This window comes from Arvicola amphibius, chromosome 1 (assembly GCF_903992535.2).
Source record: "Arvicola amphibius chromosome 1, mArvAmp1.2, whole genome shotgun sequence".
NCBI classification, from domain to species: domain Eukaryota; kingdom Metazoa; phylum Chordata; class Mammalia; order Rodentia; family Cricetidae; genus Arvicola; species Arvicola amphibius.
In genome coordinates, this window is record NC_052047.1 from 96,384,260 (window position 1) to 96,409,416 (window position 25,157).

A 25,157-nucleotide genomic window follows, 5' to 3' on the forward strand; every position below is an offset into this window, starting at 1 on the left:
CTTATTAAAACCACCATATTCTACTCATTAGACCCAACAGGCTAGCAGCCATGTCTTAATGCAAAAACACACACAGTACAACTTCAAAAGTCTCCATAGTCTGCTTTAGTCTCAACACTGCTCAAAAGTCCAGTTTGTCCTGATAGCAGTGGGAGCTGCTTGTGTCACACAGAATACCCTTCTGTCCAATAAGCTTTACTTGCAAATGTTCATTGCATTGCAGTGAGTCATTAGTCTGGGTCAAGGCCTCAGGTTTTCTGGTACCCGATCATCGCTGGATCCTCAATGAAACTCTTTTCAAATATCCTGTGGCCACTGCAAGTCATGGAGATCCAGAGTCATCAAGACCTGGAGGTTATTGTTACACAGGACCAGTCCCTTCATGAGCCACAGCAGGTCCTAGATAGGATAGATGTTTGTGTGCACCAACCTCAGGCCTGGCTGTGGGCATGGATGGTAGTTAAGCTGGTCAGTCCAGGCCACTCTGGAGACCTTACTCAGGCAGGGGGTGGAGCCAGCTCCTCTATGCCAATGCCATCAGGGTTAGTTCTCCCTTACCAGAGCCAGTACAAATGAAAAGGTGTTGGAGAGGCAGGAAAGATGGAAGAGCAAAGAGGTTCTTAATTTTTTTGTTTTTTGTTTTTTTAATTTATTTTTCTTTTTGTTTGCTTATTTTGTTTTGATTTTTCAAAAAAAAATTTGGGTAGATGATGTAGGGGTGAGGGGAGAATATGGAGGGACTGGAAGGTGAGTGGAATTGGGGCAAATGATGTGAAATTTCCAAAGATTCAATTAAGAAATTATGTTAAATAATGAAACAAAACAAAAACAAGAAATGAACAAACAAAACTAAAAGTTTAAGTCTCTTCTGAGATTTAAGACAATCTTAATTGTAACCCTTTGTAAAATCAGAATAAAAATTCAAATTACATAATTCCAACATACAATGGCACAGAAAGTAAATTACCACTCTAAAAGGGAGGAAAGAGAGTTTAGCAAGGAAATACTGGACCGAAATAAGACTGAAAACCAGCTGGGCAAACTCCAAACTCTGCATCTCTGTATCTGATGGCAAAATGCTTTTCAGATAGCCAACTCCTTCCAGCTCTGTTGACTACAATACAACACACTTCTTTTTCTTGGGCTTGTTCCAATCCCTGTTAGCAGCTTTCCTTGGCAGGTCCCCAAAACTTGGGCATCTCCAACATTTTGGAGTTTCCAACAAAATCCAGGCTTCTCTTTCATACCTTCACACAACGGCCTCTCTGAGCCCCTATGTAGTGTCATCACTGACACATACCTGGCCTCAGGAGCTTTCTTTAGTTTTTATATCATTGACAGTCTTGAATCATTGACTCTAAAGCCAGAACCATGAAGCCAAAAATGTCAGGTTCTTCTGCTTGCTGGGGCTGGAACATGACCCCCCCACTCGTTCAATTACATTTTCTCCAGCTTTCTGTTTTCTATGGTTTCCTCCACGGCATATGTCTTTCTTTAATCCTTTTTCACTTTTCCTTAATTCCTTTTAACAAGTTTAACTAAGTGGGGTCTTGCCCTGAAGTTACCACTATTTTTATTCTATTTAGCATCAGGATTTTCTTTAAACTTTTTATCTTCTTGAGCACTGGGCTTAGTTCATTACATTTCCTTATTCTCCCTATCTTCTCCAAGTGTACATTTTGCATTTTTACTTGTTCAGCTTGCTCTTAGATATGTATAAGAGTGACCACTAATAACAGTATGACACAGTCAATACAAGGTTATATTGAAATCTCTTGTGACAAAGCCATTAATACAAAACTTTATAATTTAGCCTAAGACAGAATTTTAGAACCAAAAGAGAAAGCCAACATTTCACAAGGATGCTCTCTAGGTCACTCACTAGTATTGTCCTCTGCAACATCTTGAGTTGGGCCATCATTATCTACACTGCTCTCAGCATCATTGTCTTCCATGCTCCCACTAATATGGCTCATTAAGCCCCTTGCAAAAAAAATTCAACTGCTTTCTTAATCCAGAGTCCCAAAGTCCACATTCTGCAACAAGAAGCATGATCAGGCTGTTACATAAATACCCAACTTCCTGGTACCAACTGGAATTTCAAAAGCCCCAATCAGGCTCAGTGTCTAGCTTTCTTTCTGTAGCCTCTGGATCTGAGTATAACTCCCAGCTACTTCTCCATCACCATATCTGCCTTCAGTTTTCCATGTTTCCTGCCAAGGTGATAATGGACTAAACCTCTGCAACTATAAGCAATCCCCAAATAAATGCTCTCTCTCTCTCTCTCTCTCTCTCTCTCTCTCTCTCTCTAAATAAGAGTTGCTTGACTTCCTTGCTCATGTTCTCCCTTCTTCTGCTCCTCATTTGGACATTAGAAGCTCAGTTGAGTGCTCCAATGTGGGTCTCTGTCTCTATCTCCATCTATCACCAGATGAAGGTTCTATGGTGATATGCAAGATATTCATCAGTGTGGCTATAGGACCAGGTCATTTCAGGCTCCCTCTCCTCAGCTGCCCAAGGATCTAGCTGGGGACATCTCCATGAATACCTGGGAACATCTCTAGAGTCAAGTCTCTTGCCAACCCTAAAATGGCTCCCTTAATTAAGATATATACTTCCCTGCTCCCATATCCACCCTTCCTCTATCCCAACCATCCCATTCCCCCAAGCTCTCCCCATCCTCCCCTTCTCACATTTTTCTCCCCATCTCCCCTTACCCCCACCCACCCCCACCCCCAAGTTTCCAGTTTTTGCCAGGCAATCTTGTCTCCTTTCAATATCCAGGAGGATAACTATATGTTTTTCTTTGGGTTCACCTTCTTATTTAGCTTCTCTAGGATCATGTATTATAGGCTCAATCTCCTTTATTTATGGCTAGAATCTACTTATGAGTGAGTACATACCATATTCATCTTTTTGAGTCTGGGTTACATCACTCAGGATAGTGTTTTCTATTTCCATCCATTTGCATGCAAAATTCAAGATGTCATTGTTTGTTTGTTTTTTTCCGCTGAGTAGTACTCTAATGCATACATATTCTACACTTTCTTTATCCATTCTTCCATTGAGGGGCATCTAGGTTGTTTCCAGGTTCTGGCTATTACAAATAATGCTGCTATGAACATAGTTGAACAAATGCTTTTATAGTATGATAGAGAATCTCTTGGGTATATTCCCAAGAGTGGTATTGCTGGATCCTGGGGTAGGTTGATCCCGAATTTCCTGAGAAGCCGCCACACTGATTTCCGAAGTGGTTGCACAAGTTTGCATTCCCACCAGCAATGGATGAGTGTTCCCCTTATTCCACATCCTCTCATCATTGGTATTTGTGATTTTAGCCAATCTGACAGGTGTAAGATGGTATCTCAAAGTTGTTTTGATTTGCATTTCCGTGATCTCTAAGGAGGTTGAGCATGAACTTAAGTGGAAGTCAGGACCGCCAAGGGTACGCCAACCTACTGAGACGGTGGGGCTGATCTAATGGGAGCTCACCAAGGCAAGCTGGACTGGGACTGATGGAGCATGTGATCAAACGGGACTCTCTGAACGTGGCTGACAAGGAGAACTGACTGAGAAGTCAAGGACAATGGCACTGGGTTTTAATCCTACTGTGTGTACTGGCTTTGGGGGAGCCTAGTCTGTTTGGATGCTTACCTTCCTAGACCTGAATGGAGTGGGGGAGGACCTTGGACTTCCCACAGGGCAGGGAACCCTGACTGCTCTTTGGACTGGAGAGGGAGAGGGAGGGGGAGGGGGAGGGGGAGGGGGAAAATAAAGGTAAATGGGAGGTAGGGAGGAGGTGGAAATTTTTAATTAAAAATAAACAAATAATAATTAAAAAAAAGAAAAAAAGAGTTGCTTTAGTCATGGTGTCTTTTTACAGCAATGTAATAGCAACCTAGACAGTAGGGTAACAATAGAAATGCTTTCTGTGGCCCTAGAAAGAAACAAGACAAAATTTAGAAATCATTTGGACAAAATCATAGAGTTTAAGATCCCTCTAGAGATCCCAGAATGAATCTGTCCCTTGCCTCTTCCAAGGGGTAAATTTTCTCCAGAGCTTCCCAAGGTAGACTTGCCCCATGCCTTTTTATGCTGTTGGCAGTCCTTGGCTCTAGCTGAAGTTTTTCTGTCTTCCAATCTCCCAGTCTCTCTTTTTTTCTTCTTCATATTGCCTATTTCCTGTGCAGCATTAGTCAGATCTCTCTCTCTCTCTCTCCCTCTCTCTCTCTCTCCCCCCCCTCTCTCTCTCCATCTTTTCCCCTCTCTCCCTCTCCCTCCTCTCTCTCCCTCTCCCTCCTCTCTCTCTCTCTCTCTCTTTCTCTCTCTCCTTCCCCCTCTCTCTCCCTCTCCCTCCTTTCTCTCCCTCCTTTCTCTCCCTCTCTCTCCCCCCTCTCTCTCCTTCTCTCTCCCTCTCTCTCTCCTCTCTCACACTCTCTTTCCTGCCCTGCTCATTTTGTATGTGTGTATATGCAGGGGTGCTTACACGCCATGGTTCACTTGTGTAGGTCAGGAAACAACTCTTTACAGGGGTTCTTCCCTTTCAACATTGTGGGTGCACAGATAGATCTCAAATCATCAAGCATGAAGGTCCTTTTATCTACAGTTATCTTACAGGCCTTCTGCTTCTTTATCATGAAGACATTTGTGAGTGATTTGAGTCACTCTCAGTGTAATCCAGGATAATCTCACCATCTTAAAATTCTTAATTATTACATGAATAAATATTTTTAAAGATAATGGTGGCATATGGTTTTGGGATATGTTTTAGGCAAATATGTGTATTATGAAGGAAGTTTTAATTGAAGAGTGGATAATTGGTAACATAATTGTTAATATGTAGAAATTCATGCAATCACATTTTACATTAATGAGGAAAGGAAAGGGAAGGGAACAATGGTAGTGGTCCTTATAACTGTACAATTTTACCTTCAATAGAACTGTGTGACTGGCATTATTGTCTATGTTTAAGTAACATTTAATTACTAAAACTGAAATAGATATATTAAGAGTATAAACTATTAGGATAGCAGATGGTGAGAAATGTTACTTAGATTGAAGATAGATGTAGAAAAGTAGATGAACAGACAGACAGATGATAAGTAGATAGAACTACTATGTCTTCCTATTCCTAAGTTCAGGCCCTTTTCCTTTTCTATATACTGATAGTTCACAATATCTTGAAGAAGGAACATAGAGTGTATAATTTTAAGTAATTATTTAAAAAACATCTCCATATTGTGTACTAACTGAAGATAAATCAGAAACCTGTAAAGATTTGTAAAAAATAATATTTTAGTGCCATAAGTATATGTTAAATGATAAAATTATAAAAGTAGCTTGGCTGATGACTTTGATAACTGCAGATGGTCCATCTTTCTAAGACACATACTAAGGACATAGCAGGAAATCTTGACAGTCATTTTATAAAAGTACAAGGAAACAGAAGCATTTCTTTAATATTCAGATATTCTCCAGGTAAATCAAAAGACAATTTGAAGTAAGCCAGGCAAGTGCTTATTACACCTATGGTCACTTCAGTGGATTCACACAGAGATTATTTGCCACTCAGGGGTCACTCACTAAGTTACATATTCTTGTTTCTGTAAACTAAATGTCTAAAATTACTGACTCTGACAGCTGAAATGTAAAAAATTATCAGGATTTTAAAATCCAAATTCCTTATATTACTAGTGAAATTCACAGGTGAAAGTAACTATGTCACTAATGTTGGCAAAATTCTCTCCTGACTTGGAGATATGAGTTAGTAGACAATGTATCTTGCTTGCAGAGGGTCTGAATTCAGTGAGTGGCTCACAACCACCTGTAACTCCAGCTTAAAGACATCTGAAACCTTCTTCTGGCCTCCATGGACACCTTTATTTATTTCACACATACACGAACACACACACACAAACATGTACAACTACCCACATACACACACCCACACATGCACATATACCCATACACACATACCACATGCTCACACATGCACACATGGTGCACACATACACAGACACACTCACACATGCACACAAACATCCATACTCTCATACCACAAGCTTACATGCACACATACACAGCAGACACACACACACACGCCACACACACAGACACACACAAAAACAAAAATAAACCTTTAAGGGAATCCTCTTTTTTGAATATCAATCCACATAAATGTTTTTTTCATCTTTCTCTGTTTATTTCCTCCTTCCCTCTCTTTCATTCCTCATTTCTATTTTTTTTTTATTTTTTGGTTTCGCAATGAAGTACATCAGTAACTGAAATAAGATCTCTCTTTGCTAAAGAAAAACAAACCAGGAGTACCTTTTAGCAGCACTGATTAACATGTGCCTTGCTGATTATTCATGATTTAGAGCCAGTCTATATATTGGAAATGTATTTTATTATTTATTGACTTGTATGTGCATGTGTATGCAACATGTATGCATATGGAAAATGTGAAAAGAAATAATCCTCATAATTTCACAGTCTCACTATTATGTGATATTGAAAGTGGTCCATTCTACTCAAATACAGTCTAGTTAAGGCATATTTATTTATTTATTCATTTATAACTTTATTTTATTTTATTAAAACAATCTTTTTTTATTTTACATACCAATCCCAGTTCCCAATCTCTCCCTTCCTCCCATTTCCTTCATCTACTCCCCCCAATCTCGCATCTACTCCTTAGAGCTGGTAAGGCACATTGCTTTGCGGAAGGTCCAAGGCCCTCCCTACTATATCTAGGCTAGTTTCTATCCAAAGAGAATAAGTTCCCAAAAAGCCAGGACAAGCAGTAGGGATAAATCCTGGTGCCACTAACAGTGGCCCCACAGTCTGCTCCAGTCATACAACTGTCACCCATATTCAGAGGGACTAGTTTTGTCCTCTGCTGGTTTCTTCCCTGCTTGGCTGGAGTTGGTGAGGTCCCATTAGCACAGGTAGACTGTTTCTGTGGGTGTACCCATCATAGTCTTGACTTGTTTGCTCATGAATTCTTTATTTTTACTCAACAAACATTGATCAGAAGTCTCACATGGTCAAGAAAATGCATGAAGGATATAATACTGAAAAGTTAGTCTTCATTCTTGTAATTTAAGAAACAATCAATATTTTATTGTTAACATAACTGCACTACACACTTGCTATATATAAATAGGCAGGTTTTATGCACCATGCTCTTTACTACTGAAAAGTACAGAGTGCGAATGACAGGTAGATTAGTGTCTACATAATCCAATCCAGAAAGATTAAATGCTAGGAGGGGTCAAAGAGTAAGATGTGAAGATGTCCATTATGCATTAATTTTATGAGGCTACAAATGGAAGACTGAAATGAAAGCAGCTCTCCATCTCTCTCAAGACACAGAGGTGGAGGGGATTGATTGTTTTGTGTTAGGTCAGAAGATGTTTTCTGCCACCATTGATGTGTAGATGATAAATACTTGAAAGATATGCACAACAGGAAGAGTGCAGACTCCTAACATATTTAGAATGAAGAAAAAGTCTAGATGGGGAAGCAATGCTAGGAAAGACACAGTACTTCAGTATATTCTGCTTGCCTTGGGCATCACAATTTATTAAACTGTGATTTACCCTCTATGGTCTGGAGCTTACCATAGGAAAGAGTTTGGAACTCGGGAGGTAATAGAAGTGTCAATGTGTTCCAAGATATATTTTCTTTTATTGCTCTGGTATCTTCTCTTCTTCTTTAGTGAACCCTCCTTTCTCAAGGGAAATCTATTTGATTTAAGTTGAATAAAGCCTACACAACCTAAGGACAGAAGTGTGAAGAAGACATGACTAACTAAACTTCCTATTTCCCTGGCTGTAATGATTGTTGTAGGCATGCCAGTAATTTAGAAGCTTCTCTGGCAATTTCTGTTAAAACAAGCGAAGAAAATTATCAATATTCCCTGTTCCTATGATGGAGTGTGTGTTATGGCTGGTACTTTTGTTTACTTTGTAGAGTATAGTATGAAGGAGCAGGCTGCATTCCACTGCCCGGCTAGCTTAGCCTCCGAAATAACCGCACAGAAATTGTGGTAATTAAATTACTGCCTGACCTATTATCTCTAGCCTCTTATCGGCTAACTCTCACATTTTAGTTTAACCCATTTCTAATAATATGTATCTCCACTTTACGGTGGCTTACCGGCACAAGTCTAACCAGCGTCTATCCAGGCTGGAGATTCATGGAGTCTGCCACACTGCCCTTCTTCCCAGAATTCTGTTCTGTCTTCCCCGCCTACCTGAGTTCTGCCCTATCAACTAGGACAAGGCAGTTTCTTTAATAACCAATGAAAGCAACACAAACACAGAAGGGCCTCCTACACCAGTAGAGAGACTATGAGGATATCTATGATGTCTGTGAATACAGGATAGAAGCCAAGTATACTTTGGTATTTTTATTCATGGAGTTTTGATTGCTTAAGCCATTACTAAGAAAATACTTATGCAAAGCATATGGATTAATGAGTTAATTACCTCAAAATATTAACGATGATGATTGTAATTGCTTACCATTGTTGGAGTTTGAACAAGCTTCAATTATCTAATGCGTATTATTTTCACATGTTCTAAAATGCCAACAATTCAAAGTAGATGAATGGCAGAGTGACTTTATTATTTTTCTTTCCTTTTTTAAATTTATTTTTAATTAAAAATTTCCACCTCCTCCCCTCCTCCCATTTCCCTCCCCCTCTCCCCACCCCATTCCCCCACCCTCTCCACTCCAAAGAGCAGTCAGGGTTCCCTGCCCTGTGGGAAGTACAAGGTCCTTCCCCCTCCATTCCGGTCTAGGAAGGTGAGCATCCAAACAGACTAGGCTCCCACAAAGCTAGTACACGCAGTAGGATCAAAACCCAGTGCCAAATAACACAAAACCAAAATTCACATTTACTTTTCTATGAAGAATTACAGGCATAATCCTTCATCAGGTAAGAAAAAAATAATGCTGATATAGCTGTGAACACAGGTGAACTCCCAATTTGACCGATTCTAAACTTCCACAAATGTAAGTAGCTCATCAGTATTTTCAGTAATAATTTACTTAGTGGAATTAGTTGCTCACAACATGAAATAAGGGGGTGTCTAAGGCAGACTGTCAACTCCCCTGAGAGAACGAGTATCTCTACAATGAGCAAGCATTACCTCTGAAATGCCAAGTCAAAATTCCTTTGCCGAATGGAAAGTTCTTTTCTATAGTTGTATACGATAGAGTCCATTTTCATATTTATTTTTCTGTGTATTTCACTTTGGCCATTTTCAAACACATTAGCTTTACTGTAAAGCCTCTTCTAACAGACACTTCCAGCCTTGATTCAGAAAGTAAAACGTATTCTTTGCTAGTTAGCTTGCTTGAAATTGCCCCCAGCAACAACAAACCACCAAAATTAACCCCTTTCTTCATATGAATATGTAACTAACAATCATTTTCACTATAAGAAATAAAGCATTGTTTTCTGTGGTGGGTGAACATCCCAAAGTTTGAATTCTTTATTCCTTTCCAAAGACATGCAGACTTACACTCAATACTTCTGATCCTTGCCTATTAAAAGTTGCTAAGATACTTTTGTTAATACACCAGAGACCAGAACTCCTAGAATGGTTTGAAGATTACCAATCTATTCACATCCACTTAGAAATTCAGAATGCAAACTGATGGACAGCTAGGAGTCTTGCACATGCAGTCACAACAAGACAATGTTAGACAAGAGTAAAGAGGGTACTAAAACTCAGTAATGGATTCTGATACATAACACTTTAGACAAGAAAGAGAGTCCCCATGAAGCCACAAGCGTGAACTGGAGTGGTACTCCTCCCAGTCAGGGAGTGGTACCGCCCTAAGGCCGCAAACACTAGGAGGAAACTGGGAGGGATCCTGATCCCAAACCTTCAGACAGACCTGAGCTACACTGATTTTATTTCTGACATCTTGCCTCCAGTTCTCTGAGGCAGCTAAGTTCTGCCATGCTGACATGCCTGGTCATTGGCACTGTCCCCAGTAGCTCTAGGGACTCATGTGAATGATTCATAGTATGTCATAAAGGCTATGTCAGAGTTACGCATAATAATGGGCTGGTCAAAAGTCAAACCAAGAATGGCAAGTCACCAGAAATACAGTTAGAATTTTGTGAGGAGATATTACTAAAATATCCCGAGTGCATCTTGGGCTCAGGGTGTATGTGAGCTAAACTTACCACCTATTCATCTATGGGCAGTGCAGGAATCCATTAAGAATAATGACCTGAAGCACTCCACTACATTATGAAATACCTTATCCGCTCCACAGCACTGTGTTCACTGAGGCATGAGGATGGAATAATTACCTTAGAGAGGTTTACAGCCACATACTTAGAATTGAACTGAAGTGGGTTTTTTTTTAATTTCCTAGAGTTTTTTCTACAACAATGTTCATTGACATTTAGTTCTTTTGTTGTTTGCTTCATTTATAGACTCATTTAAAGAAACTTAAATCTGCTTGCTCCAAAAGTAAATATCCACATGCATCATTTTTTATCATTTTAGGGTAGTTAGAAACATCAGATGATAAACTTTAATGGGGGCTTCTCTTCATGTAGAGAACAATAAATTAAAAATCAGATTTAATTTTTCAAACCTAAAAGTAGTTTCCAATTATCTTGAAAAATAAAAATCAATGGAAAGAAATCCTTTCTACTTCCTAAGCTCATTGCAGCTGTGAGATAGTAATTCTTTGCAACACTTTTGTTCTCCGTGGTTATGTTACTGCAGCTCAGCTGAGCATTCAAATTCTCCAAACTTCTGGTTAAAAGTCTATGTGCATTTTCTTTGTATATTCTTTGATTAGTGTACAATTTCCTGTAATGTGAAAATTACCTCATTCTGTAGGTCACGGATCATTTTGCTCTTTCTTTCCACTTCAGTCTTCAAAAAATTAATCTGAAAGATAAATAGAATAGTATGGATACACCTTCTTGATATATTACCATGTTGTTTTTCACTTTATATCATTTTGAGGTATCCTGAATTTATTACGGTTTTAATAAAAATATTGAAAAAGAAAGGATTAAAGTTTTCATTAACCAAAACCTTAATTTCCTAGAACTTTATTCAAATATATATATATATATATATATATATATATGTTTATTACATTAAAGCTTATGTAAGTTTTCAAAGACATAATTTTATATTAGTGAAATGTATTCATGTTCTTTTTAGTACCAACCAATCTACATTTATTTTCAACTAATTGTGGAACTGATTAAATTGGGGCTACTGATATAAAAAATTTAATCAAGGTGGTAAAGATCACAGTAGCTGGTATAACTCCAAATATAGTGAATTAAATAATTTTGGTTCTTTTGAAGAGAAGCAAAAGGCCAGCATTCCATTTCACCATGTACATCCATCCTTCCGGCCTCCATTATGACTATTTCCCAGGAAGCATGCCTGAGAAATCCACAACCCAGTAAAAGTTACCCAAGATTTTGACTCTAAACTATAGAAGCATCTATTGTCTTTTCTGTGGTGTTTCAGCTAAGGCAACCAGAGAGAACCAGCTGCTCTGTAGCTCATGTGGATAGAAGATGTTGTTAACCACCATTTTGGGTGTGGAAAGTCAAAAGAGGTGTTCAAATCATTAGCAAGAAGAGAATAGCAGGTTGCACAGAGATGGGATGAAGCTGGCATATGCAGATATCTGAGTCGTATAGGTAGAGAGGTATAAGAATGATTCCAGATGGAGTCTCTCTTGTCTTCAAGAGCTGAAACAGCTGTACTACTTTCTAGAAGACCCATAGCACCTGACTCCTGATCTTTACTTTCTATAGAGGGCTGCTGGAGCCTTATGTTACCAGTAAGTGCCCTGCTCTTAGAGAATCCATGAACATAACAGCTCCATCTGTCACTGAATACTCAAGCCGAACCATCTGATAGTGATGGCATATATAAAACAGAAAATGCTTAAGAACTGCCTGGCCTATTGTTTCAATCATTAATTCTCCAGGTAAATTTAAACTATGCGGATGCTTATGTCAAGGAAATACCACTAATAACAATCGCTGTCCCATTATGTGGGAAATTCAAGACCTTTGGTGATCCAAAATAATTACCTGTAATGGCATGACACTATTTAAAATTTATATATCTGCAGAACCAGGGAATGCTTTCTGATAGATGAATTTCATAGCTAGTTCTATATGTAAGTATTTTGTTGGTAACAAAAATTTTAAATTGTGAGATAGTTGAAGCAATCTAAGTTACATACATAATCTATTCTGTTGCCAAACCTTCATTTATCGATATATTCAGTAACTTGCATTGCTAAAATTCATATTTGTTAGCAATATACTGAAATAGATTTCAATATCAGGCCTGTAATTCATTAAATACTCCACACAACCATATGAGAATATGAAACTCAAATATATTCAGAATATTTTACAATAGCATTTTGAGATCACTTTCTTAGAATCCCAGCAGGATTTAACTTCCCTGCAGAAATAAGTATTCCTGGTATTGACTTCAATAATGGTTTTCAGAGACAAGAATACCAAGTATTTGCTCTGAGCAAAGCATGGAAGAAAGGTGCTTCTTTATGCTTGATGAGGATGGAAGCTTTGAGGCAACTCTTGCCTTAGAATTATGTCTCATCCAGGACAAGTTGAACTATAAAAGTTAAGAAAAGTCATGAAATGCATCCAAACACCATTAATATCTTTAATTATCATTGTCACACCTGCTAGCCTGTTATCCCTGCTGTCTGCCAGGCTTTGGCAAGGCAGACCCAAAGCTGAATGATTTCTCACTGCAATATCCATGCAAAGATGAAAACAAATCTTTCTGTATTCATAAAAAGTGTGTTGGAATACGATCATTTCAAGCGGTATCTGCTGCTCACATAATACAAATTTTCATAAATGTATTCTCTTTTTCACTTTCATGTTTTATGACTTAATAAACAACTTTGTTATTATATTTCACAGAATTTTATTTTGGACCTGGAAAAACTTCACTTATTGTAATTTTTGGAAGAATTGTACATTTTTTCATTCGAATAAAATGGTCACAATTAAAAATTCGATCAAGGTCACCATAAAAGTATATCTTTCCTTTAAATATGAAATGGTATAATGATATTTGTAGACTCAAATCCAATTACCCATCAGAACGAGCGCAAGACAATTACAAAAACTTCCCTTCATTGCCACAACTTTAATTACTGTAGAAGTATTAGAAGGCAAAATAATTAGTGAATGTTGTGTTCATTTTCCTAATTTGTTCATTTTCAAATTTAGCATCTTTGTATATATTTTCCAATACTTCTAATTTTACTGTGTCCTGTTTTAAGATTTTGTGTTAATATAGTTAAACTATTTCAATTCGTTGTGGTTTCTAATAATCAGGATTTTGGTTAGTTTGGAAGCTTGCTTGCTTTTCTTCTTGTATTTAGAAGTTTTCTAGTTCTACCGTTATGTGTGTGGGACTAACACAACTCTCATAGATATTTGATCACCCCCTGTCCCGGGATGCTCCAAGTCATCAGTTTCCATGAAAGTTCAGTTGCATAAAGAGTTCCCACTATGGAACTCCAGTGTCTGCACGGAACGTTACTGAATTATACTTGCTGTTATCCCCACCATCTTCCTTTCATCTCTTTCTTATCTCTTTGCAGGGAAGATCAAAGAAAATGAAAAGAGTCCTTCCCTTTCCGTACCTGGAGTCACCTCAGGAGAGCCTTTCTTTGAAGTTGGTCACTGGAAATCTTTGCTTTATTCTATGAGCTGCTCTCTTTGTAATGCATACATTTTATGATTTTTGCTGTCACATTGGGTGATGTGACGAGTTTTTTTTTTAACTTTAGTTCAGGAATGAAGCCTATCGTATGGTACTTCTTCACATAATCCCACTGCCTTAGAACTAGCAATATTAAAAAATGATGATAGCTTAGGTTGAAAATTACTTTTCTTCATTATAATCTTCCAACACAAATAATGCCTAAAGGACATGTTTTATGTTGTAATATAATTTTTTGTTTCCCAGCACATGGTCATTCTGAAGTATTATCATGTGTCCACATACTTTTTGTGTATGTTTACATACTTCTAAATATGGGTATGCATGTGACTTTAAACATATTTCAAACAATTATAGTAAATAGCAATGATAGTGCACCTGTAGGTGAGAGAATACAAAGCATTACCAAAATTGAGTTGTCTTGCAATTACTGAATAGAATGAAGTCTCAGGTGTTTAGTCAGAGATCATTTTCAGATTGGTGATACAGCTCACGTCTATGACAGGAACCTTAGTGATTCTGAACTTCAGATCAATATCACACAGCTCATTGTCAACCTGTGGGAAGAGCTGCTGGAGACTCATGATAGTGTCCTGATTGTGTAACTAAATGGTTTTGATTAGCAATGACTTAGCATAGAAACGTTAGAACATCCCTAATGATTCAGAGCAGACTACATTATGTGAGTCTCCCCTTGTCAGACATTAATCCTATGTCATCCTTGAGAATGATTCCTGTATCATTAGCAGGAGGTAGTGGCAATGATAGCCTACAATTTTGAAGTTAGTTACAATTCATCATCCCTTCTGCTTAGTACCTTGTGTGCACAGAATCATAATCACCAATGAAGAGCTTTGTAAGTAGTCAGTAGGAGAGCCTGAGGGAAATGAAATGACCATATATGAATTTGTAATAAAAATGGTGGGCAGAGAAGGAAGGACAGAATATTACTTTCAAGTCTACTATAGCCTATAAGCCAGATATAATTACACCTTAAATTATAAATATATTATTATACTTCTATATGATAATAATATAATATCTATATAATAAATATCCTATTTTAGTGATATATTATTGTTATTTTAATAATAATAGCCCTTATTATTTTAATGTGTTGCACTGTCTTAATTGGATAAATAAACCAAAGGGCAGAAATTGGTCAAGTCCACAGAATCCTGTTCCACTAGGAATTATCCTCAGAACGGAATGCTAAGCCAGTCTGCACAAGCAGGTTTGGGCTTAATAGAAATATGAGGAAAGTGGGGATAGGATTGTCACAGCTCTGAGGGAAATCCACAAGAAAGGTATGGAGAGCATGCTGGGTGGGGCACAGGGGCCATACTCTGTACCCATGGCATTTTTAACTGTATGTTCTATCTTGGACCTCTGCCATTTCAAGAGTGACAGTGTTCTCCCTGGAACTCTGCATATAGTGTGGGAATTGCTGTGGTGTGTGCCTTGGTTGCTCTGGCCACTAGCAATGTAAAGTGAGCCAAAAGTTTACCTCCTGTGAGATACAGCTTCTCAGGAATCAATCGATAAAACGATATGGCTTTATGACAAGGGTCTGAGAAAATAGTGAATACAGCCCATCTGTTCTCAAGGCCACCACTTTTTATCAGATTAAATTCCCCAAGATAAATTCAAATGAAGTCTGATTGGGCAAAGCACAAATGAGGTCACAGACAGAGCCATCCAACATTCTAAGTCCATATTGAGGGAAACACTGACTAGGAAGACACTAAAACCTGTCAAACCTGTCCATTCTTTTACAAAACGTTTGGTGCCTGGATAGCCAAGCACTAGAACATCCTACATAAAATCACTGACTGTTTTTGTTTGGCCTAAGCATGTGTTATCTGGAAGAGATAATGAGAACTTACCAGGAAACATTCCTAAGACTGCAAAGCAGGTCTTCATTAGGAGAAAGACCTTAGGACTCAGCATTCCTGGGTGACAAACTGAACTGAGGTTCAGAATCAAAACTCCACACTCCAACCAAAGTTTATAGAAGCTTTGCAAATAAAAGGCTCACCACAGTTTCTAGAGAGCCCAGGCTTCCAGTAATTGAACAAGATGGATACCTTTACGAACCTTGTTTCTAAAACTGAGGTTGTATTTTATTGGCACTCCAGAAGGAGTCTGTTCCAAGAACCATGTGCTGGACCAGCTTCTTTCTCACTAGCCTGATAATGTGTTTGAAATACCCTTCTCTCTCTTCTTGCCTCCTTCCCTGGAGCCACAATAGGTCATGTACTCTCAGGACCATACTTCCAAACAACTGTCAATCAGCTGAAGAATAAAACACTATAGAGCCACTCCAAACCACTTCAGACCTGCCCTAGTGACTTAGACCCACAATGTGGGGTAGCTCCTATGTCCCAAGTTACTGCAGTTGTTCACACTGCCACTCCTAAACCTCTTTAGCTGTCTCTCCATTGCACTGTCTCTTAAATCATAATGGGATCTACTGTCCAGTTCTCTCTGCTGGTCAGCACTAGCCTTCCCCTTGTGGGCCCTGGATATAATATTCCATCCATCTTCTCAGTAATATATTCAAATTTGTTAACCTCTAGCAAACAGAGTTTGGTATCATATAAATTTTAAAAGGAGATTCAGGCACTAGATATTATATAGAAGTCTTTGCAAGAGGTACAAAAGTGAGTCTGAGAAATAAATTTGGGACTGATATCCCAGCATTGCTTCAGGAGCCAATTTTCCTGTTTCTGGTGAATACGACTGATAAGAGCCACAGTGTGAGTGTCAAAAGGACATCATCTTGCAAAGATCTGGGGAGCAGTTGGACCCTGAAACTATAGGTTGTATTATGAATAACCTTAGGACAGATGACCAAGCAGATAGTATGGCCCTGCCCCTGAGTGATTCCCATGCCGTGGTTGTCTGGGACAGCTTAAGGATCTACGTAGGTTACCTGACTTTCAGTTCAGCTTCCACCCATCCAGGAACCACTAAAGTGAGGCAGTTCTCTGCCTGGTTTGCCTCTTGCTTCATCCCTTATGGAGAATCAGTGGGAGTTAGAAGATCACCAAATTAAACATAATGTTCACCCTTTTCTTATAGCAAAGTATTATGCTGATCAAAATTACTAAAGCTTCTCTTGTGGAGACTTCATTGTTTTCTTTTTATAGTGTATTTTTCTATTGTGATTGGAGAAAAGGAAGAAATAACTTCTCAACCCTAAAGCTATTACCCAAAGAAGAGATACAAACACTCACTGTAGCCTGATGCTTTTCTGCTTTCTCAGATGTCTCTTTAAGCTGATTCTGCAGGGCCTCCTGGAGAGACTTCATTTCTTCCCTAGGTTAGTAGAAAAAAGAACAAAGAAGAGATACCATATGATTCCACTATTTTCTATGAACTTTACGAAAAGAAGTTTGTCTATCAATCTACATTTAAGGAACAGCTAACTATAATTATGAAAATCAACAGCAATACCAAAGGCTATGTCTAAATACTCTGATAATAAAGGGCTTTCTTTCCATGCACACATGTAAGGCACGTGATATTTAAGGGAAATTGCCTTGTTATTATGCTTTATAAGAATCCCACAGTGTGAATCAATGTAACAATGAATGTGTTCAATCAGCTCAATATACCAACTCGAGTTGGAAAGCTAATTTCACTGATGACATGTAGGGTGTGAACATGTTGGGTCAAAAGTCATTATAGACTTCTGAAAGAAATTATTGTAACCTTCTGATCCTCATTAATTTCTTAATTTTGCAGTATTGTGGCTTAGCTATAATTTATAAGATCTGAGAAATTTTTATGAAAACACAAGGAAAATAGATTTAATTCTAATTCTTGCTTAATGGGCACAGGAAAGAAAATATATGACCTTAAATGCATGGAAATTGGGCCCCAAGATCATTCGGATGCACAGACTATGTGTTTTGATGGGGAGGGGTGGAAAAAGATAAATATCACATTTATTTCTTACAGATACAATGGAAGTCAAGAGAAGTTCTCAGTGTACGGGTTAAGGGAGTGAACAATAGCAATCATGCAGTGACTATGTGTGTGTCTGCATATGTGTACATGTATGTGCATGTTTGTGAATGTCATGATGAAAGCCATTATTCTATGTGCTTACTCATTTCCCTTAAAGATTTAGAGTTTGTGCATATTGGATTAATGCTATTGACTTGCTTTGACTTGACTTTTGTCACTCAAATTATCACCTCAAAAATATTAGATTATAAAAGTTAGTGTGCGTGTACATGTGTGTGTACAAACACATGCGTGTGTAATAGAGTACACATATATGATATGTGACTATGCCTAGAAAAGTTGACTAAGAGCAACAACAACCAAGCAAAGTGTTGTTCTATTCCATGGGAATCAAAACTGGTTTAAACTTGGCCATCAATTTCTGGAAATCTAACTCTGGTAATTTGGGCAAGTGTTAAAATTCCCTTCTTGTAAATTTCCTCATTTAAAACTGGACACAATAATAAAAACACTTTGTAGGCTTGTGGCAAGGTTTAAGTGACACAATAAACAAAATTTTTAGCAGGGAGTTTAGAAAAGAAAAGTACTTATTCTACAATCATTAAACTCATTTAAAAAACTTCATAGAGACTGTGAGTATACTCTTTGATCAGGATACCCCACAGGATGGGCTCTTTCCTCTTGCAGGAACACTCTGTGCCTTCTAGATCTCAACTTTAGGTACTGCGATCACCCAAATTTAATTTTCAGGGGAGACAGAAAAAGGCAGGTAAGAGAGAGAAAAAAAATTATGAAATCATTGTGGTCCAGGTTTAATCCATAATCCATGGTTTAAAGCTAAATTTCAGCTTTGACGGGTATTTTCATATATGGATATTTTTATCTGGAATACCAGATTTTTAACCGAAGAACTTTGGTGACATAATAATTAAATATTGGTATGATATTCAAATACTAAATTCAATATAATGTAAAATATGATCATATGCAATAGATACACATGTTACCTATCACATCAAAATATGTTATTTGTGAGTGACAGAAAACTGAGGCCCACAGGGACAGTGGCAGGTGTTCACAGCATATGTGCACACACATGTAGACAGGCATTATGCTGTTTTTATTGAGAAGGGAAAAATGAAGGAAGGTTGCTGGGGAGGAAGGAAAAACAGTCTTCTGAAAGTACAGTTTAAAATATGAATTATACAGTCAACAAAAAAGTCAAGATAATTTTATAGTAGCTACTACTTCTCATTCTAGATTTTGTGTTTAGACTACCTATTGCTAGTTTTGGACAATGAATAATAATCTAATAAAATTATATTCCAAAAGACAAAGGAATAAAAAAATCACATATCATGATATATAGGCAAATAGGAAACAAGAAAGAACAAGCAGTAATATGTTAGTAAATACGTTGGACAAAGGGCCTGGAGGGAGTCAGTAGTTAAAAGCATTTGTTCTTCTTGTAGGAGGACTCAGATTCAATTCTGAGCACCATAACCAAGTTCCAGGGGACCGGCTGCCCTCTTCTGACTTCTATGGGAACCAGGCGTGCATGTGGCACACATACATATGATCAGAAATACACTTTGCAATAAAATAAAATACGCAAATATAAATATAAGCGAGTCCAATATTTTTAGATGGTGGAAGCAGAGAATTTTGTGCATCTCTACATCAAGCAGAGCTACTGTGTGATGGGTAGCTTGGCCTTACATCTACCAACCAGCTCTCAGCATACTTCATTCTGTCCTCCTTTCTAATATACCTTTTTTTTTTCTTTTATTTTATTTATCTCATTTTTTTATTCAAGATTTCCATCTCCTCCTCCCCCTTCCCTCCCCTCCCTTCCACCCATACCCCCACTCCACCCCTCTCCAAAGACCAAGAGCCATCAGGGTTCCCTTCACTATGTTAAGTCCAAGGTCCTCCCAGCTCCCCCTAAGTCCAGGAAGGTGAGCAACCAAACTGACAAGGCTCACAGTGAGCCCGTCCATGCTGTAGAGTTCATGCTCATTGCCGTTGTCCTTGGTTTCTCAGTCCTCCTCCACCTTTTTAACCAGCCCACTGTTCTCCAGCTTCTGAAGCCTGACTCCCAGACCAGACTCCCAGTTTCTATGCTATGTAAGATGATTTCAGGCTTCTTTGCTTCAACACCACACCCCATTTCAGGAAGATTTGACCAGTTAGGCCTGGCTGCCTTAGAGCCTCTTTGATGCTGAAGTAACTCTCTAGTTCTAAGACTGAGTAACTCAGGTGACAGGATGAGATTGCTGACATGCTTGTTTATCTTAGCAAATGTTCTCATATTGTGCAAGCACGGGGCAGCTTTTTCATCTCTATTTTAGTCTCTATTTTCCTCTCAGGAAGGCATTAATTTCAGATGGTATGAGCTGCTAAGTCAATCAGTAATTTACAGAGTAAATTACTTGTCACTCTCCCAAGCTTCCTTCTGGCTTCCAGAAAGCATGTCAGTGGTCAATAGTCTCATAGTGCTCTGTGTCCTCCCCCAAGTCACCAGAGAGGACAAAGTATGCTTTCTCATTTACTCTTAGACACTTGAGAACACTCCCAGGGTCGTTTCTCTGCTTACAGCTCTTTAGTGCTGACATTAGGTAGTCTAATGTCTCTCTACCAACACAAGGGTCTTCTGTGAATATTATCCAGGTAGTTATATATTATGAACATGCTCTATTTAATAGTCCAAATAAGGCACCGTGAGTCATCTATCATCTATCTGTTAATGTGATTATCAGGCGCTTATCAGCTATTTAGAATCTGTTATTTCTACATCTCTTATTACACACATATTTCTCTCTTGTTAGCAGGGAACTATCCAGTTATCTCTTCATGTAGCTGTGTGTGGCTCTCTCACACCCTCTAGATTTATTTAAAAATTTGTCCCCAGATAGACACAAATACTCTGTAAGTTTGTTATTTGTTCATGAGGGGAATTCTAGGTTAGACAGTTTTGTTTTGAAAAAGTTACCTATAGCCATGGCTAAAATGTATTGAGATTTTTATGCTGATTTTAATGGTACACATGAAATGAGTTATTTATATTCGACAAGTTTTCTAATTTTGTATAAAACTCTGATATTTCAGGGAGAACATATCTGCTTTCTTTCACCTTTTTGGTGGAACAGACATTCAGTTTCTGCGAACTTGTGTATGAAGGTGGGGTGTAGATGATTACGTAAACATATTTTACAGACTCAATGCCCTTCTCCTGATTGGCCTAAAGGCTTTCTGTGTTGTTAGAAACATACACAGGGACCTGTGTGAAAACAAAGGCATGGATTGTCTTTGTCTTTGTCACAGCTCAGGCTCCACACCTGTGCTTTCCTGTGAGGGAGGCTGAACTTTCTGAAGCCATGTGATTCTAAGAAAAATGTGTCTTCCTTCCACAGTCCTTCCTCTCCTCTTGAAACCATGGCTTCCCAACAGCCTACATCTTCTTTTCCTCCTAAACAGAATCAGCATAACAATTCTCCTGAAATGAAGTGCCCCGTTCTCTGCAGAGCTGCCCACTGTGAGGGTCAATGCTGGACACTGAAGGCATCCCTCTGAGACAGCCCTTCAAAGGTTTTGCGTCAGACCCAGTTCCTCCACCCTCTTTAATCCCTGACAATTGACTTGAGTTATGCAGATACTATTTTTGTGTTTTTTTTCCTATTATGGGTTTTTACTCATTTGCTTTGATTGAGATAAAATCCTTTGTTAAAGAAGTATTTTCCACAAATCTTACTTTGTTTTGGCTGATTCCTTTTGTTCATATGTTTTCTTAGAAAAATATACCTTTTTAAATTGTTACTGTGTTGGTCAATAGATATCCCAACCTTTTCTTTTTAAATGAGATCTTTTTTTTGATCAATTTCTATCAACTCCAACACTTCAAGAGCCCCAGTAGAATGGGGAGACTATGTAACTCCCATTTCTAAGAGGTCAACGTCTTTAGATTCCTTCAAACAAGCCCTTTTTGTAAACACTAAGATAATTATCTTTACTTTGCAAATGAGGAACCCAAAACACAGATATAAAAAAGCAAACAAACAAACAAAAAGAAAAAAACGGCCTTAAATATTGGCCAGGCTGTAGATGGCTAAGGGTCTGTCATGCCTATAGCCCACTGCTATTGCTAAAATAAATCACAAGAAAGGCAATAAACAAAGAACTATCAAATTAGTTTAACATTAACATTTAATAGTTTAAAACAATAACTCATCACTGTAAACAATGAAGAATAATGTATGCTGTGGATATTTTAACCACAGTGTGACCTCATGTGAAAGCACGTCAATGACAGGTTTCAGAGTCAGTATGTAAGATCAGCAGTGGAGACCCAGGCTGACGACAAGCACATCATTCTGTTACTTGAGATGTGTAATATTTTTAACAGCATTTTGCCTGTTGACCAAACAGTCAGTGTGGAATGATGTGGACTTTGAATTTGACCATTTTAAAAAACATTCAAACCCTAAGGATATAGGTCTTAGCAACTCACTTAATTGCTTTGAGTAAAACTAACCTTTACCAAGTTACTACCTGAAATGCAGACTCTCACATCACTTCCACAGTTCCTGAATGAGAGAAACTCTTCACACAAAGCACTGGATAAATTTTATATACACCCAAGTGTCCACAAGAAGAAAAGCTCAAACATTATAGTACATGGATTTTGATAAACTCCCTGGCTATACTTTAACAGTATTACAAAAATAGGGATGAGAAGGAAGTCTTAAACTAAAAGAAAAAAAAAAGAAAGATTAGAAAGGAATATAGCATTCCAGTCTTACCTTTGCTTCTGGCCTAACTCCAGAAGCTTCTGAACATCCGTTTTGGAAGATTGCTCATCATTTTTCAAAGACTGAAAGAAAAATGTGGGAAAGTAGTCTTAGATAAAACCCTGTCATTCACTTTATTGTCTATATTTAGTGCCAGGTTTTAAGGCACTTGGTTTATTGAACAAAGATATAAAAATTAGTCCTTCCAGCTACTGATGGTGCCAAGGACACACACAAGGGTTCACGATGCACAGTTGGACATATTAAATTCTTAATACAAGAACAGCTTTGAGCGGAAGCTCACCATTCAGATGTTGGAGACAAACAACCTACAAACACCTCATTTTCTTTTAAGTAAATCTTAAATATTTTTATTTTCAGGTGCGTGTGTGTGCATGTGTTTATGTGTTATATATGTGTTGTCAAACACGTCATCAGGCAGATATGCAGGTCAGAGGACAGCTTTCTGGAGTTAATCCTTCTATTTCAGATTTATGTGTGTCCCGAGAGTGAAATTTCAGCCATTGGACTCGCCTGAAGAGCATCTTCACCCACTTCACCCACTGAGTTATCTCATGTGCTTCTCAGTCTCTGTTTTCATACACACACATACACACACACACACACACACACACACACAACTATGTTAAAGTTAAAACCTTTTTTTGTTTAAATAGAAAAGGGGAAATGGTGTAGGAAGGTCTTCTGTTTGTGTGTTGCTTTCATTGGTTAATGAATAAAGAAACTTCTTGGCCTAAAAGGGCAGAACTTACATAGGCAAGAGAAGGCAGAACTAAATTCTGGGAGGAAGAAAGCAGGGTAAGAGAGCTCCATGGAGATCCCAGGTCAGACATGCTAAATCTTTCCTGGTAAGCCATGACCTCGTGGTGATATACAGATTATTAGAAATGGGTTAAATCAAGATGTGAGAGTTAGCTAATAAAAAGCTAAAGATAATGGGCAAGGCAGTGATTTAAATGAAAACAGTTTCTGTGTGATTATTTCAGGTGTAAGCTAGCTGGATGGCTGGGATGAAAAGCAGGCCCTCTCTCAAAAATAAATTAAAAAATACCTTCTCCCATTTTTTTAGTGTGTCTACAGAAGGCATTTTGAATTAGCTCTTGTGTAATTTCAGCAAATGGAAGGGCTCCTAGAAAGCTTGTCTGCACAGTTCAGGGAATACCCTGATGGGAGTTGAAAGCAGTCAAAGGCAGGTGCTTCTTTGTTCATGTCTGTGTCTTATTCTAAGTAAGGTGTTAGGATACAAAAAGACAGGGCCAGATAATTTTATGCCTTATCACTATACACCGGTATTAAGAAAATAACATATGCCACTCTAGTCATTAGTACTTATATACTTGCAAATTTAGGATTCAGAAGCTGTCAGTTAGAACAGAGAACCCCCCCACCACCACCAAATTCTTCTAAGAGGATCTGTCATATAAAACCTTTCCTAACAACATCCTTATTTATACTCAGTAAACTGTTTAATAGAGTAAACTTTATACTTGATATTAAAAGCTTAGATAACAATAACGGTTTCTAGCCGGGCGATGGTGGCGCACGCCTTTAATCCCAGCACTCGGGAGGCAGAGGCAGGCGGATCTCTGTGAGTTCGAGACCAGCCTGGTCTACAAGAGCTAGTTCCAGGACAGGCTCTAAAGCCACAGATAAACCCTGTCTAGAAAAACAAAAAAAAAAAAAAAAAAAAAAAAAAAACGGTTTCTACAGAATAGCTGTGAAGGTAGAGGAATGATGGAGTTTAGAGGTGAATGTATTGTTCCTTAATGTTTATTTAACAGACACCTAGCCTGAGTTATGCAAAGACTTGTAAAGCATGGTGCTACCTGAACAGTTTCAGCCTGGTGTTCAACAGAGAATAATACACTGTTAGCTTTACCAGAGGCACCTAGTGGTTGACAAGGGTTAATTGAGACTCCCTGTAGGAACAATTCCGTATGTAGTGCTCTGTGTATTTAGGAAAAATAGCTTCCCGTAACAGACAAAGAGGGCAGTTTGAGGAATGAAAACAGGTTTGGTTCCAAGCACCCACATGGAGGCTCACAGCTATCTGTAATTCCAGGTTCAAGGGATCTAGCACCTTCCTGGAATCCATGTGTATGTACTACATGTCTGTAACTCCAGGTTCAAAGGATCTATCACCCTTCTTGCCTCCATGTGTACTGCATGTCTGTAACTCAGGGCTCAAGGGATCTAACACCCTCCTGGAATCCACAGTGTAAGTCTGTAGCTCCGGGTTCAAGGGATCTAACACCCTCCTGGCCTCACATGTGTACTGCATGTCTGTAACTCCTGGTACAAGAAATCTAGCATCCTCCTTGATGTAATCCACGTAAACTGCATGCACATGGTGCACAGGCATGTGCAGGCAAAGCATTCATTCACATGAAATGAAAACAGATGAAGAAATAAACACTTTAAGAAATAAGGAAGAAACTTAAAAAAACCAGAGAAATGTTTTTAAATAAAACATTTTAAATAAAATAGTAAACTAAATAGATAAGGAAGACCTATTGAATGTATTGAGGAATTCTGTCCTCTGGGCAGGATGTGCCAGTTATTTTGAAATCAGAGTGACTGATTACTT

General features: G+C 38.3%; 1 protein-coding gene across 1 annotated transcript in view; it reads right to left on the minus strand.

Moving 5' to 3' along the window:
- LOC119814384 (leucine zipper protein 2-like) overlaps positions 1 to 25,157 on the minus strand; it is a 165,950-nt gene that overhangs the window by 135,214 nt on the left and 5,579 nt on the right. The window contains exons 3-5 of the mRNA XM_042055415.1: positions 22,562 to 22,632; positions 17,027 to 17,108; positions 10,866 to 10,928 (exon numbers count right to left, since the gene is read on the minus strand). Coding sequence (XP_041911349.1) covers positions 10,866 to 10,928; positions 17,027 to 17,108; positions 22,562 to 22,632 — 216 coding nt within the window. The remainder of the gene's footprint in view (positions 1 to 10,865; positions 10,929 to 17,026; positions 17,109 to 22,561; positions 22,633 to 25,157) is intronic.